This window comes from Suricata suricatta, chromosome 12, assembly GCF_006229205.1.
Source record: "Suricata suricatta isolate VVHF042 chromosome 12, meerkat_22Aug2017_6uvM2_HiC, whole genome shotgun sequence".
In the NCBI taxonomy this organism is placed as follows: domain Eukaryota; kingdom Metazoa; phylum Chordata; class Mammalia; order Carnivora; family Herpestidae; genus Suricata; species Suricata suricatta.
The window spans coordinates 19529714-19548678 of NC_043711.1; the positions used below are offsets into that span (position 1 = coordinate 19529714).

The 18965-nt window shown below is 36.5% G+C and overlaps 1 protein-coding gene and 1 long non-coding RNA gene across 2 annotated transcripts in view; one reads left to right on the forward strand and one right to left on the reverse strand.

Moving 5' to 3' along the window:
* The window catches only part of DOCK3 (dedicator of cytokinesis 3), a 351466-nt gene that overhangs the window by 212746 nt on the left and 119755 nt on the right, over positions 1 to 18965 (forward strand). Inside the window, exons 8-10 of the mRNA XM_029916016.1 lie at positions 2568 to 2649; positions 8299 to 8359; positions 9631 to 9778. Coding sequence (XP_029771876.1) covers positions 2568 to 2649; positions 8299 to 8359; positions 9631 to 9778 — 291 coding nt within the window. The remainder of the gene's footprint in view (positions 1 to 2567; positions 2650 to 8298; positions 8360 to 9630; positions 9779 to 18965) is intronic.
* Positions 1704 to 11203, reverse strand: LOC115273120. The gene is made up of 4 exons (XR_003900697.1): positions 11150 to 11203; positions 7695 to 7762; positions 4707 to 4918; positions 1704 to 1983 (listed from the first exon to the last, which is right to left on the reverse strand). It is a non-coding gene; the product is annotated as an uncharacterized LOC115273120 (long non-coding RNA).

Consider the following 18965-nt stretch of genomic DNA (forward strand, 5'->3'; position numbering starts at 1 on the left):
GTATATGTTTAACTTTATAAGAAACTGTCAGGCTGTTTTCTAAAGTGGCTGTACCATTTTGCATTCCCCTCAACAGTTTATAAGAGGTCTAGTTGCTCTACATTCTCACCATCCCTTGGTATATTTAATATTTAATTTTAGCCATTCTAATAGGTGTGTAGTGGTATCTCAGTGTGCTTTTAATGTTCATTTCTCTAATGATTAATGTTTTCTTAAGCTTATTTGCCATCCCTGTATGTTCTTTGGTGAAGGTCTATTCAGATCTTTTGTCCATTTTTAAATTGAGTTATTACTTATAAAGAACTCTCGGAACTCAATATGTTCTCCATACAGTCCTTTCTTAGATGAGTGTAAATATTTTTATCAGTCTATAATAGTCTTTTCACTTTCTTAACAGTGTCTTTCCAAGAGTAGATAGTTTTAATTTTGATAAAGTTCAGTTTATCATTATGTTGTGATTCCTGATATTTGCTTAATAATCTCAGATCACAAAGATTTTTTTCTATTAAATAAATATGGAAATAACAAATGTGACTAAAAATATACATATGTACTTCTCTTCATTTTTCTCCTGTTTTTTTAATAAAAATTTTTTAACATTTTTATTTATTTTTGAAAGACAGAGAGAGACAGAGCACAAGCAGGGGAGGGGCAGATGGAGACACACACACACACACACACACACACACACAAAATCCAAAGCAGGCTCCAAGCTCTGAGCTGTCAGCACAGAGGCCGATGCAGGACTTGAACCCAACTGTGAGATCATGACCTGAACTGAAGTCGAACACCTAACCAACTGACCCACCCAGGCACCCCTCTCCTGTGTTTTCTTCTTACAGTTTTATAGTGTTAGCCCCTATATTTAGGCCTAGGATCCATTCAAGTTAATTGCCTTATAGGCAAGGATCAGTTTAGTTTTTTTCATATGAATTGTTAAGCACCAATTGTTGAAATTACTATGCTCCTTTGCTGAATTTTAGTGCCTTTATTGACAGTTAATTAGGCCTCCCTCACCCCAGCATGACCATTTATCTATGAATTCATCACTTCAAGTTCATAGTTATTCATTAAAGAGTAGTCTAGACTCACTGTTTCGGCCTTCTCACTTCTTACTCCTCACACTGGGCTCTTTCTCCACCATTCCACTAAAACATTTATTGCAAGAATCATACTAGTCTCTGTTCTGAACTGGCATGGGACATTGATTCTCAATGGCTTTTGATCTCTATGACCTCTCACTCCTTATTTGGACATTCTCTTTTCTTGACTAATATAACATCCCGTCATCCTCCTTATTTTTCTTGTTCTTCTGTTTGTCCCCATGTGTCTACTTTGCCAGCTCTACTTATTTTGCCTATTTCCTAAATATCAATGTCCCTCAGGATTCCAACCAAAGCCATTTGGTTTTTTTTTTTTCTTTCTCCTGTGAACATTTTCTCTTTATTCCCTTCCAATCCCCTGGCTTAAAAAGTCTCAAGTTTATACCTGGCCCAAATAATTTCTGAGCTTCATTTCTGCATATGTAGTTGTCTACCAGGACCACAAGCTCTATGAAGAAAAGTACCTTGTATGTGTCTTGTTCCCATTTGTATTCCCATATTTAGCACACAGAATTTAACAACTATTTGTTGACTAAATGAACAAAATGAATACATGAACAAAGTAAGTAACCTGTGACGTTGATATCATATCTTCTAATTCTAATATAATATTTTAATACTGACCTTTTAACTGATACCACATATATGTAGCAAGTACATGACTGTAGGCACAGGAGAAATAAATTACTTTTAGAATCACATACTTAGTCTTCCATGGCTCGGTTTTCCTGTTGCAGTTGGTGGGGAGCCTTGGGATGAAGAGGTGGGAAATTGAGCTAGGCAGGAGCAGGCCAGAGTGAGAGAGTGAAGAGACACCTCTGGATGTCACAAACACTGTGTCTCGGGTTTTTTAATCCAGCAGTTTCCTTCAGGAATTAACCTGTGTTGTTTGGGGAATAAAATATTGTAATCACCCTATTAAATTCTGATTGTAACTTTAGTTGTAATGCATTGTTTCTCTTTGACGTTTTGCCCAAATTTTTGTAAGTCCCTTACCATTTTTTTCCTTAGTACTAAAATGATTCTTAAGAGTTATATAGGAAGACATAAACTGGGTAGTGTAGATTCTTTTGGCTCTAGTATGATGAATATTTTTATGATCTGTGTGTTCATATCAGAGAATGTGTATGTTTGTTATGGGCTTGGCGTTATGACTAGAGCTTTGGGGGTATTTGGAAAAAATATTAGGTAACATCTTCATTGCTTCCCTCAGGGAGCACACACCTTTAGGGAGAGAAGAGCCACAACCAGCAAATAAACCATAGCCATTAGGCAGTGTATAGTGTTCAGTGCATGCTGCTTGGCAAGAAAAATAGTGTCCTGCCACGAGACATGTACTTTTGGCCTTGCCTGTAACTATGAGCTGTTCTGAAAGTGTTTAGGGTTTCCCTATAAATGCCCTTTTTATTTGTTCTGGAGCATGTGGTACCTTACATTTCTCTGTCTCTCTCTCCTACATTTCAGTGAGCGGTTTCTGGTGAGACTGAACAAGAATGGTGGGCCAAGGAACCCAGAGAAGATAGAACGAATGTGTGCCCTTTTTACAGTATGTGCAAATTCTCTTTCCCTTCTCTGCTGTTGACTCTAGCCAGGGGCCTGCTGTGTGGATATTGTCACCCTGGAAACAAGCATTTATTCTTACTTCCCCACATAATGGGGAGAATAGGATCTCATTTATGTTTCTGTCAGGTTTTAACGAAATACTTAAAACCAAAATCAGCTACAATTTTTAATTGAATTTTTATTAAAGAAATATAATCAAGTACGTTTAAACTACTGTAGATTTTATAGGCTATTTAACAGAATAGACAAAACTTAAGAAAAGTCTTTCTTAATATTCTTATTTAAGGTCACTGGGAATTTCTCTGATGTAGAAGTATAGTTTCTCTAACGGCATCCACTAGATTTACAGCTTTGCAGTTTTTTAGTGAGTGCAGAGTGCATGGAAAGAGAGACAAACTAAGTAGTTCATCTCTCTCACATACCAAATGGAGGGTCTTTTCCTGCTATGATCTATACTTTCATTTTTTCCAGATAACCATGCTGTCATGATGGTCTCTAAGATCATACTCATCAGCTCAGAGAAGGTTTAGTAATCTTCTTATGGAAAGTGCTCAGCCTCACTATACTACATTGCCTTGTGAATTCTTCAGGTTGATTCTGATTTAGTAAATTTTATTTTAAAAAACTAAGTGTGCAGTTTTGTTTATTTAAGTTAATTTACTTGCTGAAAGAAAAAACAAAACTATGTTACACTTTTAAACCAGTTTTGACTCTCATGGATTCTTTGATCTGCTTCAGTGATACTAAGATGCATTAAGACCCATTAATGAAAGAAGGTGCGATAGTCTCACAGTGCCACTGCCCTTATGTGTGGTGTATGGTTGATGGGTGACAGTCAGGAGGCTCAAAGCTTACATTGTGCCTCTTAGACATAAATGGTACTTACCTATGCATCTGATATATGACTTTCTCTGAAAAATAAAATTGGATTTGTTTACCTGACTTTTTTGCTCATTTACTACAACTTTATCTTTCAAAACCTCAAACAATGTTACTGCAGAATCAGAAGCCACTTTCACAGGGATTGCTTCTATTGAAAATGCTCCAAGTGTACAGAAAGATTTATGAGTAAAACTAAAGTGATTTTTTTATCCATCTTTGAGCTCAGCCTTTAAACCTTATGAGATAATACAGGAAGAAAGAGTAGGTAAAGCAGACCTATGAAGGCAGAAAAGGGAGGTGCAATGGTTTAATCTGGGAAAATCAACACTTTCTTCAGTAGGAAAAGAACAAGGGAAAGAGTACACGTTGCAGTTAATTGGATTTAGGTTAGAATATTGGGTGAAAGCTTCTGAAGTGGGAGTGTCTAAACACTGAGATAATCTCAAGGCCATTTTTCTGAAACAAAATTAGAAAGAAATGAGACGCCCATCTATCTAGAATGCCTCAGTTACTGTGAGAAGTCTTTCTAGATCCTGGTTCTCTGATATTATTTGGTTAAAGCAGAAAAAGAAATCATTGATTCCTTGTTCTTTGGCATGGTAGGAACAGAGAGCTTTGTGCATGTGCTGTCCTTGAATATCAGGAGTGCAGTCCTTGTCTCTTGAAAAATGAACTTAATTATGATGATGTTTCAATGTAATTACAGTAAATCAAAATTTTCATTTTGCAGCATTTTAATTATCTGTATGGGCCCAGAGGCCTAAGCTATACTCTGACTTTATAAATCAAAGATGCACATAACATTCATGATGTGCACTTATTCTGCCTCAATGGGAAGACACAGGCTGCTAAAAATACCACTTCTGTAGTTTTCTTTGCAGTACCACCCTGGATTTTTTAAGACCCCAAAAAGTGATTTGAGAAATTTTTACAAAGCACATAAAATTTTTTAATAAGATCATGTTAGCCAGAATTTTCATGTTTTACTTTAAGCTATATGAAATAATAATTTTGGTGGAACCTATTTTCTCACTTAAGACTTGAGTTCCTCCTGTGGGCTGAAGGAGTTTTCCAGATTGACATATGTGCTACAGAGTTTGAGAGTAAATGCACAAAAATGCAGCCAGAGCTGTGGCCGATGCCAACCTGTTCGCTTACCTCCGCGTAAGAAGAGGGGACAATACAAGCTGTGGTTTTGCAGGATTACATAAGCAGACTTCAGACGAGATCGGGCGCGTTCAGGTGGTATAGCCGTGGACTACATAAGCAGACTTCAAAGCCACATTACAGACCAGCACATTATTCATGGTTTAGCCTTTTTCTCTGTAAAACTTGTGTTTTTTTCTGCTCTTGTAAGATTTCAGAGCTTCCTGTCCAGGAAGAATTTTATCAAGAATGAGGTGTTTTTGTATTTATGTGAATGTCTAATACAAATACAGTGAGGATTTTGCTGACTTTCATGATAAACAATGGCTATGTGTATGAGTGTGTGAGAATGTGTCTGTGAATTTACTCATTATTCAATATCCAGTAATTCACATACAAGGCCTGGCACATACTGAGGCCTCCCTAATGATTTGTTTCATAACTAAATAGATATGTTTATTTTTTATATTTGGGTGACCAACTCAGAAAATAAACTTGTGCTATTTTCCCTGCTTTCATTGTCATTAGATTTTCTATATTTATTTATACTCTTCTACTTCTTCTGTAGCATAAGTATGAACAAATTGGCTTTCTTTTATATTTATAAATCCCATTATCTCTACAGAAAAAGGGCAGTTCAGGCACAGGAAAGTGAGTTGGCTTTTCCATGTTTTGAATAGAACATCATTTACTGAGTCTAAGATGCTGAGCCCTGAGGGGCACCTGGGTGGCTCAGTCAGTTGACTGACTTCAGCTCAGGTCACAATCTCATGGCTTGTGAATTTAAGCCCTGTATGGGGCTCTGTGCTAATAGCTTGGAACCTGGAGCCTGATTCAGATTCTGTCTCTGTCTCTCTGCCCTCAACCCTGCCCCCCACTTGCACACTGTCTCTTTCTCTCAAATATAAATAAACATTTTTTGATGCTTTATTTTTATTTATTTATTTTTTAAATAGTTTATTGTCAAATTGGTTTCCATACAACACCCAGTGCTCTTCCCCACAAGTGCCCTCCTCCATTACCACCACCTCTTTCCCCCCGCCCCCTTCCCCTTCAACCCTCAGTTCATTTTCAGTATCCAATAGTCTCTCAAGTTTTGTGTCCCTCTCTCTCCCCAACTCTCTTTCCCTCTTCCCCTCCCCCTGGTCCTCCATTAGGTTTCTCCTGTTCTCCTGTTAGACCTATGAGTGCAAACATATGGTATCTGTCCTTCTCCGCCTGACTTAGCATGACACCCTCGAGGTCCATCCACTTTCCTACAAATGGCCATATTTCATTCTTTCTCGTGGCCATGTAATACTCCATTGTATATATATATATATACCACATCTTCTTGATCTACTCATCAGGTGATATTAAATAAACATTTAAAATATTATTTTTAAAAAGATGCTGAACCCTGAGTAGTATTGGAGTGTATGCCCCAGTGAGTAAATCTAAATTCAAATTCCACTCACCAGATGAATGGTGGGAATCCCTCCTCCCATCTTGGTTTTACAAGTCTTGTGAATGTTTTAACATGGATAGTCATACTTGGTACTTAGTCTTAAAGACTGTATGTTTACTAACTCTGTGTTAACTGTGTTTAACCATACATTTATGCTTAATAAGGTAGCTTTCACATTGAAATTTGACGTTGAAATTACTTGGGACTCACAATAATTTTATTTAAAATGGTTTTTGTACTGAATATTGCCATTATATATTTATTCACTTCAAATAAATACCACAGAGAGTTCTGGGTACCATGTACAACATGGTCAGACAGGGCCCCTACTTGGAACTACTTGGAAAATACCATAAATTATCTTTAACTTTTGTGTCTTCCATGTACTGAGAGCCAAGAGAGAGGTCCTGTGCTTATGTGTACAACTGATCTGATTAGTGTTTGACCATCTTTGGTAACTGGCTTGAATTCTGAGATACAGGGATTAGTAATTACACTGGTTATTTGATAGTTTGGATTAACACAGTCCAAGCTACGTAGAGGAACCATTTCATTTTGAAATGTGTCAAGCATTTCTATATCTTTCAGTAAATAGATATTTTTCATTCCCCAAAAAAGCACATATAAGTGGTAATCTGGTTTTTAATTTTTACTTATTTAGTAGCTATTTTTAATAAGTGTCAAAATTCAGTGATATTTTGAAGATACTGTCTTAAGTCACATTTCTAAATTAAAAGAATTGGTGAAATGGAGCCTAAACCATCCTTTTTCAATATCAAAAGACATCTTTCATGTAAAAATATTTCTTTGTATTTTCTAACCTATTTCATTATAAGCATGTTTCATTATTCCACCAAGAATTTGGTGAAACATTATAACCATTTAGAATCTAAAAGTTTCAATTTCACCCTTGCACATTACTTTGTAATGTCTCCTTTCCTTTCCTATGTTTTGGCCTGTACCACGGGGCAGAGCTGGGACTGCAGGGAGGCAAGTGAAGCCCAGAACCCTGAGGGTGAGACCTCCTTAAGCTTTGCACCTTAGATGCCTTGCTTGCCTCACCCTGGTCCTAACCCTGCAACAAGGTATAAAAATAAAACAAACATGGAGACTCTGGATTTCAAGGCTCATTCGAAGTTATAACTGCCACTAGATTGTCCCTTTCCTGGCTTTTACTAAAAAGAGAAAAGACTCTGGGACCAATCAAAAGATGAAAAATAGGAAGGAAAGGAAACTAAGGGACCTTTTCTTTAGAAGCAAAAGAGAACTCTTGGGAATCTGCCCCATTAAGGACAGAGGTTATTTCATCAATCATCATTAACTCACAACAGTATTTCAGAATGAGCAACGGGTTGACCTGGTGAAAAGTCTGAAAACAGAGTATATATCAAAGAGTGTTTTATTACTTTAAGTACAATGAAAGTATAAATAAGTAATCACGATTTTTATAATAATTTTTATTTCAAAATGTGTCTTAGCATAAATAATATATAAAGTCATCTTCATAACTCCAATTTTAAAAGTTCCTGATTGTATCAGATTTGTTTACTTACAGGAAGCCCTTAGAATTTTCCAGATAAGATTATTTTCAGCATTATACTTCAATATGGATGATGCATATCTAAATTTAGAAATAGACATCCAATTATTGAGGTTTCATTAAGGCTAGAATACTCTATTCACAAGGCAACATATCTAGTATATAACAATCATTGTGGACAACAGAAAACACAAAATTAGTAAAAAAATAAACTCAGAATGTTCATCATTAATAAGTTTATTGGTGTTTTCCTATTTTTTCTGCATTGAACACTCCTTTTGTTATAAAATGTTTTTTATGTGATACTATAATAAACATGCATAAGGCAATATCAAGGTGATTTATAATGTGAAAACTCTTGTACATACTTGTTGGGTGTTCTCAATAAAAGCTGGAAAAATATTATCATTAAGATGAAGTTCCAGAGGCATATAGTGTATTCAAACTTTCACTGCAGAAATCTTACACACTAAACCACTGTGTGCTTTAGTCCCCCTCCCCATCTATAACATCTGCTAAAAGCAACAAAAGCAAATGACTGTGAGGTTAAAAATGAACTTTTATTATTTTCTATGTATTCATTGCCTCAATTTACTTGTTTTTTTTTCTTTTCTTAGGATCTGAGCAGCAAAGATATGAAGAGAGATTTATATATAGTTGCGCATGTGATACGAATAGGTACTGTTGACCTTATCCGTTCACATGACTAAGACCAGCCCACCTTGGGATAAGTATCTACTATGTTTGAGCTTTATCATCTCCCTAGCTCTTACCTACAATGTCATGTCTCAGGATGAGAGTCTAGTTTGTATTGGAACTCTACCTTAGGCTCTACTGCTATGATAGCTATGCATTTGACATAGATGAAAGCATATTTTTCACTTAAAATCTTCTTCCTACTTGTTTTTGGACCCAAGCTCTTTATTTCAAGGGGTCTGACTTTTCATATTCTTTCCGTCACAATGCCCTGCCTTTGTACCAGCTTTCCACTTCAGAGATTTATAGCAGGTTGTAGGCTTGCCAACTTAACTGGTGGTGAATGGCCTTGGTTGCATTTTGTATCCAAAAGTATGTATGTGTGCTATTTTCCACTAAATTAGAGTTACTGTCCTTGCTGCAGTAGATGTGTGGTATATCACTTTCACCCCCACCCAAGATGAAAACAGTGATTTTTGCTACTGTCCCGTGGTTGATTTGTTCAGCTTTATTTCAGGTGTATGGTGTAATTTGGGGGGTATGACTAACCAAGTCTTCCTCCATAGGTTTGGGTTCTGGCATATCTTTTTTGTCGAAGAATATTTTTTAATCCTTTGCCAGCAAAACACCTATTTTGCTATACTTTTGGGTTTTGTTTGGCTGTACTTCATAAGCATTTGTTGAGGTTCCCGTTTGGTTTTTGCAAGTCCTCTTGCCACTATAGGCACAGACTTGGTAGGCAGGAAAAGCAAGCTCCCATTCACTTTCTGAGACTACTTTGGCTCTGGCAGTGGTTCAGGAGCAACTTGATGGCAAAATTTGGTTCAAGGAATAACACATTGTTATTATCTTTGCATACATAGTTTTTACCTGGCAGCTAAAACATTAAACTTTGTATCCTTAATATGTGTTAGTAGTTTAAGTCTATTAATACACCGGTTTTTCTAAGAAATTTGTAAAACCACTGTTTCGTTCTAATATGATTAATAAATGGACTGTTGATATTAAGGTAGAGAATAAGGATGATCAACTGAATGTGGTGCAGGGGAAGAGCCCCACCCAAAGGCCTGTTTGGCATTCCTCCACATACAGAGTCTGCATCCTTGGATGGCTCTCTTCAATCCTAAATTAGTCTTCCAATTTAGAGTATCTCTAAGTTAAGCATCTAGAGCTCTGGCATCCTTGGATGGCAGGTGATACTGAAGAGGAGCATGGAGTTCTCAGTCTAACTGGTGTTTTCTGATGTGCTCCAGGCCGGATGCTCCTGAATGACTCAAAGAAAGGCCCTGCTCACCTGCATTACCGGCGACCATATGGTTGTGCGGTCCTAAGCATCCTGGATGTCCTACAGTCACTCACAGAATTAAAGGAAGAAAAGGATTTTGTTCTTAAGGTTTACACGTAAGTAACAGACACTAAAAATATTGATATTTTGCAACATAAGGCACTCCAGCACTACCCTTGAGAATAGCAGTGCTCAAGCTTTGTGGGACACAGAACCACCAGACTATATGGGATAGGGAATTTTTTGAAAATGCAGAGATTTTGGTCTAAGGTTTATAGTGGTGCCCAGGAAGCTATACAATTAGTGAGTTTCCCAGGTGATCCTAAAGCAGCTGAATTTGGAATATTTTATCCTAAGCTCAAAGTCTGGCAGTATAGACTTCTATAGTGCCTCTTCTATCTAGGATTAAGCAATATTATTACATTTTTATAGAAAAGCTAATAATGCAATTTCATGTGTTTTGGATGTAAAAGAATCATCTTTGTCTAAAGTTGCCCCCTAGCTATTGTAACTGAGCTCGGTACCGATGCAGATTGCCTCAAAGAATGATCATGAGTCAGTTGCCTGTCTTTAAAGAAAAGCAAGATTTTCTGAGGATCTGTGGTTTCACTCTTCACTTCTGGGACCACAGATCCATACATCACACCCAACTGGCCCTGGCATTATGTTCAGTTTTCAATAGCCAATGGATCTGCCTTATAGAAGCAACACCTCCTCCTCCTGATTCTTGTTAAGCAACAGAAAGAAACAAGTGAAGAAAAGAAACACAAACTTGAGGCATATCATCTGTCTTCATAGGTAGAGACTTGAGAATGAATAGTAGTGCTGAAAACATGATCAGTGGTGAGTTTAGTGAGTTTTTTTTAATAATAGTTTATTGTCAAATTGGTTTCCATATAATACCCAGTGCTTCTCCCCAGAAGTGCCCCCCTCCATGACCATCACCCTCTTTCCCTCTCCCCCTCCCCCTTCAGCCCTCGGTTCATTTTCAATATTCAGTAGTATCTCATGATTTGTGTCCCTCTCTCTCTCCCCAGCTCTCTTTCTGCCTTCCCCTCCCTATGGTCCTATGTTAGGTTTCTCCTGTTAGACCTATGAGTGCAAACATATGGTATCTTTCCTTCTCCGCCTGACTTATTTTGCTTAGCATGACACCCTTGAAAGAATGAAATATGGCCATTTGTAGCAAAGTGAATGGACCTTGAGGGTGTCATGCAAAGCAAGTATATTTCTAACTGTGAGAATTTAAAAAAAAATTATCTGTCCTCCTTGGTTTTAACCCAATACTACTTATCCAAATGAAATCTGATACTGTCAATCACCATGTTAATATATCTTCACTATAATATTCTATGAATATTTTTCTGTATTATCTGTTCTGATTCAGGCATGAAATGAACTTAGTTCACAATTACACTTAATTTGGGCCTCTATAAAATCAACCACTTTTAGCAATTTCAAAATAAAAGTCCAGACCCCCTTATTACCTGTTTTGCCATAGGTACTATTCTTTTCAGAGTTCTGTACATTATGGGATAAAGATCTTCCTTTGGAATAGTAACCTACAAAGGAAATTTTGGTGGGTTTTCTCTTTCTTTCATGCATCAGTCACAGACTTGCTCCATATACCAAATCTCTTCATTGATGACTGGTGGGAACTGCTTCTTAAAATACTTTCCTTCCTTTGAAAAGGACTAAACAGGATTCCAAAATCATCATCATTATCTTTTACTCCACTTTATCCTCCCCAAGGGCAAGGAGTTTATAGATAGCACTCCTGAATTGCATCTCTTTGCATGTATCAGCTGTTCCTTGCTTCAGTGCAGGTTCTCATTGTGGATAGGGGCTTGCACAGCATCCCTCTTGAAATCATGCTGTCAGGCTTAATTGGCCTAATTGCTTTTAAAACAACAGAAAATGGTTACCAAAAAAATTTTTGAAGGACTAATAAAGTCAAAATGTAGGATAATTTTTCCATCTGAAAATATTTGTCAAACTTCCAACTGCATGTTTGTGAAAATGATTTTGTGCACAGTATGGAATTCCTCTAGGGTTTGTATTTTAAATCCACATCAGCAGAGTGAATCCAGCCCTCGGGAGAAGCAATGTTTTTCCAATAAGTTTCATGGGACAGGTTTGTTAGATTGAATTGGAAGCCTAAAGGGTTTACTAGCTGCTATTGGTAGTGTTTTAGCCTTTGTTAGGACAGGATTTTGCAAGGATTAAAAAAACTTTGTATAATTTTAATCAATGAATTGGCAAAGTATCTCATTAGTTGTTGACATTCTCATCATATCTTTCCTTATTCAGAGTCAGCCTCAATCAGCAAAGATTGAAGCTTCCACATATTTCTTGCTATAGCCATTGTCCTGGCTTTATAAATGTTGTTTAATATCATGTGTGTGATGGTAAAGACCCCACATCCTTTTAAGAAAATCTCAACAAGAAGCCAAGGCATGAAAACTAGGTTGCTTCCTAATGAGCCAGAAGCCTTAAAAGTCACAAAGAAATAACCACTATATGCAGTTCAATCTGATACATATATCATATGTTTCCTCTTGGCTAGTGGGACTGGGGTCACAGGCAGGCACAGGGCATGTTGAACATGGAAACTAGGATACAAAAGGAGAAGAGTGCTAAGAAGCCAAAGCCAACACGAGGGGGGATAGTGAGTGCCGTAAATGATGCATTTGACCAAATACAGGATGCCTCTGAATATGTAATAACCATTCTCCAAATTCACAATACGATTTCAAATAAACATTTTTAGGTCAACCTTAATGAAATAGATAAATAACTACTTAGACTATGAAATCTATTATGTTAGTTATATTTTAAATCATATTATATAAAATGTGTATTACCCATTACATACGCAATTACATGTTATATAAAATTGAGAAGTATTGCTTTTTTCCCACTTCAGGTGGTATGAGAAAATTTTATTCAAATTCTTCATATGCAACCATGCCATCAGTTTTTTGTCAACATTAGAGCCACTTTCTGTGTCATCTGACATAGTTTTCAAAGGCACATTCTTTCACTTCCATCAGGTTGGTTTTGATATATCATTCTTTGAGTCCTTAATGATGCTTTCACTGAAAGTTCTTCTTGAGACTCAATTACATTTTTGCTGAACATTTAGACACTTTATGTTTCTGTGTCATTTGTCCTGCAGGCTCATGTATGTGACCTTAATGATACAGCTATTTACTTGCTGCTTTTAAGGTGAGCTTTACAATAACATACAACTCTTCAATTTGGAAGTCATTCCCAAGGATAATTACTAAATCTGTGTAGTTTTGCTATTAAAGTTTTTTTAACCAATTCTGTCAGATAAGCTTTATAAGTATCTAAAACTTGCATTGATTGAGGTAATTTCAAAACATTTCCATGACATTCAAAATAAAGAGATTCAGAGAATGACCCATAACATGAAAGGATTTGTGAGGATGGAAGTATAAGGTGGCAAAGTCTTCTCTTTTGTAATGACCCTCTCCTTGTATTTGAGATAGACACAGCCATTTCCTCTGAACACTGCCTTTAGAGTCTTTGTTTCATAGCCACCTTATCCATGAAACTTCCTCAAGTTGAGAGTACTTGTTTAGGAGCCATTCTTAAATAGACACCCATTCTTATTTTGGTACAGACAAAAAAAAAAGGCTCAAGTCTTTAGGTATAACAATGTTAAATTAAAATACTGCTTCTCGCTTGCAAGTCAGCTAAGGCAGTAGCTCATACTTCTCCCCTTTCTAGCTCAGGCCTTCCCAATTTTCTGTGAATCATCTCCTTCCCAATTTTCCACAGATCATCATCCACCCAGGACTATTACCTGCTGTGTATGTTGTCAGTGTATGAGACACCAAATGTCTGCTCAGGCCAAAAGTCCTATGCCCATGAACTACTCTGTTTTAACTTGCACTGCCTATCTCTAGCCTCAGAGCCCAGTTGATTTGTTTGTGTGTTAGCGCTGCTGCAAAACAACTCATTAAGCATAAGCCAGAGTAAAGAAAGTCAGCTCAGGATTACTCCAGTTCATATAGAAGTGAGAAAGCTCACGACTCTAACATAGACATAAGTGTTAGCGCATTGAGTTCCCAAGTATTCTCTGCCACAGGCTTGGAAAACACACATGCGTTCTCCCTTCCTTTTCTGTTCTGCAGGGAGAGTGACATTGAACGAATGATGGCTGTAAGAAACACAAACACAGAACTGCCTTCATATAACAACATTTGTAGCTAATTTAACAGTAGCCATTGGGGGGTTCCTGGGTGGCTCAGTCAGTTGTGCATCTGACTTCAACTCAGGTCATGATCTCACAGGTTTGTAGGTTTGAGCCCCTCTCCTGGCTCTGTGCTGACAGCTCAGAGCCTGGAGCCTGCTTCAGATTCTGTGTCTCCCTCTCTCTCTGCCCCTCCCCTGCTCGTGCTCTGTCTCTCTCAAAATAAGTAAACATTAAAAAAATAAAAAAATAAAAGTAGCCAGTGGTATGTATGATCCTATCTTGATTCCTTTTAAGATAATACTTTCATCTATTAGATAGTTGGATAGATGAGGTGATTGGTAGATAGAAGCTGCAATATTTGCAGAAATCACCCTAATTCACCAAACTCCAGTTTCCTCATCTACAAAATTTGGGGGGGGGGGGGCGAACAACGAATAAGGTACTATAAGAGACCTAAAAAACCATATGAACTGTGAATCAAACAGGAAAAAACTGGTAAATAAATGAGAAGAAATGAGGTATACCCAAGTAATAAGCATGCTGCATGTCATCTAAAAAAGAGTCTCCTGGTTTTTTATTTTTTTGCTAATGACTCTTGGTTATTGGCAAGTTCCACTTTTATATCTAAACTACAAATCCTATATAATCCCATGCATAATGTCTTCATTACTTTATGGAGTCACATAAAATGTCAACCTAATTTTAGTAGTAATGCCAGTGTGCATTTGTTTCATGCTCTGTGCTCTTTCAGAGCCCCTCTAGATACATAATCACACTGAAACTTTATACCAACCCTGTGCACTGAGTGGGACTTCACTGTCTTCCAAAGGAAGAGATGGTCAACACCATAGTTAAGTAAGTGACTCAGTGAATTAATGGCATTTCTTCAAAGAACAAGAGAATGGTAGAGATCATATTTTGATTTAAAAATCTTTTATTTAACCTATAATGACTCAAAAGCAACAATAACAAAAAAATTCTAGGAATAGAAGGCATAACATAGGCTTTACTTGACATGTTATTTTTAAGTATCAATTCTTTATGGCCAATGTGTAGTTTTTATTGCTGTAGCTTGGGTTATCATATTTCTTATTAACTAATGATAATAAAGGCACAAATTGGGTTAAATACTGCATTAATATTTGTGTAAAAATTTGAACATGTCTAACCTGAATTAAACCCTAGTAGAAATAAATACAAGATATATAATCATCCATCACAATGATACATGTAAGAACATAGACCATACTGTACAAAAACCTGCTGTAAAAGAGTTTCAAAAATTTAAAACTTTTAAACATTTAAAAATCAGAAAGCCTAATGGGTAGGGGGCATTAAGGAATCTACTTCTGAAATAATTGTTGCATTATATGCTAGCTAACTTGGATGTAAATTTTAAAAAATTTTTTAAATAATAAAAGTAAAAAGTCAGGAAGCCTAGAGGAAAGGACAGAAGAAGGCCCATTCATATCAATTATAGCAATTAAGATAATTGAGATGAAAGAAAATCCTTTTAGGTAAAAATTTCCAAAATAAGGTAAACACACAGAATCTACATTTATGATATTCATGATATTCATAAAAATGAGACATAAGTATAAAAATAAAGCAGCTAAGTATAAGAATCAAATACAAACAAATGTCACAATATTGATGATACATTGTAAGGTAAAAGATATGAGATGGGTGTGCTATGTCAGGCGTGTCAGGATTGATAGAAAGCGAACATATATACACACACACAATAAAGATAAATTCATTTACATATTTCATCCTCCAAGAACACATAATCTCACTGGAAGCAAAGTGGCCTCTCAGGGCAGGCACAGCGACAGCACATGACAACACCACTTACTCTCTTAGCCCCAGAATTCTCAGCAGGACCAGCCCCAGATTACTTGGTCTCTGCAAAATAGAAGGTTACTACTCTGCTAGCCATTAGATTCAGGATTCATAATCCCATTCTGGAGAAATTTGCCCAACAATCTGTGTACCTCAGTTTAAAGGAAGTTGGCCAAATTCAGCTTTCTTAACTGATGCGAGTCACCAGGTCCTGTGGCATCAGGGCATGTTGGCCTGAAAACCTGGTCTTCCATATTTTCTCATTGACTGGTAAGAGAAAGGAGAGCCAGAGCCCAGGTGTCCTTTGTGACATCTCTACCTCCAGCTTGTCAGAATTCCAGAAAGCCCTTTTTTCCCTCCACAGCAATAGAAAGAGCATTTTATACTGATGTGTGGTGGAATTTATAGGGAAGATCTAATTGTTATGACCCTTATGCATATAATAATGTTGACTCAAAAGTATTATAGTCAGTTAATTACAAATACAAAGAGAATTACTAAAAGTACAATAAAAGCAAGAGAGTTTAACATGTGTCTTGACATATAGGAAGACAAAAATAAATGAGGATGGAAATATTTAAACCAGGTAAATAAATCTGACTTAGGGAGAGACTGAGTAAGATTGATGTGACTGAAAATAACAGCATCTTTGAACACTCACCATGGGCTGTTGTTACCCCTCTTTTATGGATAAGGTAACAGGGCATAGAGCCGTGAGGCATGTGCCTGAGCAGCTAGGTAAAAGACCATGCTCTTAACCTCTTGCTCTCCTACCTCCAGATAAGGTGAACATAATTTATCTTCTAAATTTGGACATTCTGATAGTCAAAAGAAGTACTGTTGATGCAGGACAGCAGGTGTAAATGGAGTATCCCAGCTCATCAAGCCATATGGTCCTCCCAGCTCTAAACAAATCTTTAATCCAATCAACAGAATACATCTTTTCCAGTGCCTGTGGAACATTTACAAAAATTATTCATAGAAAAAATGTCCATAAATTTCATAAGACACAAGCCACACTCTCTGATCACAGTGCAATTAGCATATAATGCATCATATTAGTTATCCAAAAGGGAAAAGCCATATAATCATCCTGATATCAAAAAAGATACTTGACAAAGGTCAATCTTCATTCCCAATTGTTTTTTTTTATCTTTAAGTGATTTTATTTTTTTTATTTTTTTTTATTTATTTTTTTATACAATTTATTTTTTTAACATATGCAATTATTTTCCGTCCTTTACAATACAGTAATTTCAATGATACTCCAAACAGAAAAGCAAAGTAAAAAATCAAACCCCCCACTTCTATTTCATGTAATTAGACTTATACAGAAATTAGAAGGTTAGGTACCAACTAGTTAATCACCTAATTTCACAGCTATCTGAAGTGGCAATTGTAATGTAGCAGCTTATCTATAATACTTTCAAGATACATGATATACTTGCCCATAAACTAAAACACAGCCTGCTTAATACCTTTCCTTAAATTCCACCTCTATACTACAGTATAATTGAGGTCCATGCAAAAAAGTAGCTACTTTTTATATAGAAAATGGATGATTAAGTCTTTGGTGCTGTAAAAGCAACTTCAATTAAACATAACCACCCCCACCACCATAAAAAGAAGAGGGAAAAAAAAAGTAAAGAAAATAATAAGGGAAAAACCCAAGACACACTCCCTAGGGGGGAAAAAAAAACCTGCATGTAATTTCTGTCCTTGACAGAATGTATTAAATAAGCAAACTTCATTCCCAATTGTTTAACAATTTCAGCTTAGTAAACTCAGAATAAAATGCTGTTGCAGTTTGAAGAAGTTAATGGGTATCAGTAGATTGGTTCTGAGAGCAAAATGTGAAGCAGGTATAAATAAAAATGGATATATGATACAGAGTAGAATCAAAATGTTTAGTTTATATGTACATACGTATGTGTGTATATGTAAGTAGTATAGGTAAATATGTCACTTTTATTAGCAAGCAAACTTAAATTTGAGATCACGGTTTATTTAAATCTATGAGCCACATAGACTTTTGTGTTTCCCATGGCTACTATAACAAATTACCACAACTGTGGTGATTTATAACATAGAAATTTATTCTCACAATCTGGAGGCCACAAATCTGAAATCAAGGTGCCAGCAAGACCACACTCCTTCTGGAGGCTCTAGGGGAAAATCTGTTCTTTGCATCTTCTGGGGGCTGTCAAGCCTGCCTTGTCTTAGGGCTTCATCATTCTAATTCTGCTTCTGTGGTCACATTGCCTCCTCCTCTTCTGTCTGTAACTTCTTCTCATCTCTTAAATCTTCTGCCTTTCTCTAAGAACATTTGTCATTGAAGTTGGACTCACCCAGATCATCCAGGATTAACTACTGATCTCAAGATCCTTAATTTAATTATGTCTGCAAAGACCCTTTTTCCAAATAAGGTAACATTTACAGCTTCCAGGGATTAGGATGTGGATATATCTTTTTAGGGGGCACCATTCAACCCACTACAACTTGTGATTAATGTGAGCCCTGAATGAGAAAGACTATTAGAGTCATCATCAATGTGGAGCCTCTGTGGTAGCACAGAGGGATTGTGTGTTTTCTGCAAATAGATTGGTCCCAAAAGAGGGGAGAGACAGAAATGAGATGTTCATGCCCAGAACTTCTTCTAAAAGCACTGGCCAAAGAAGTCACTCCTTCTCCCAGGAAGGTGACTAAAAGGAGCAAAAATGTTACTCTTGGAAGAATCCCTTCTATCACCTGGAAAGAAAAGTTAAGTATTCCTGTTAAAGAGTGTGTGTGTGTGCGCGTGCGTATGTGCCCGTGCTACTTGTCTTTTTTTTTAAATAGTCTATGCTAAAATCAACATATAGAAGTTGAAAAATAAGAACTAGTTTAAAAGTCTCATAAATAAAAATGCAGTTTCTCATGGCCTATGAGTACACATCCAGAATATATCAAATTGGTTTATTTGTGTCAGCTTGGTCTTGGAGATTCTGTTCAATTAAGCCATTTTTATAAAAATATGTGCTATTTTTCTTCATTCTTATGGATACTTCTCTTTCTTTTGCACTTTGAGTAAGGAATACATGAAACAGTGGTCAGCATCAGTAGTGTTCTTAAATCTGTAGGTTGTTGCCTATTTTCCATTTTTTTTTGGACTTTCAACAAAATAAAGGCCAAAATAAAGCAGGTCACACCCAATGAGAAAGAATTTTAACATGGAGTATTTGCACTAAATTAAGTTT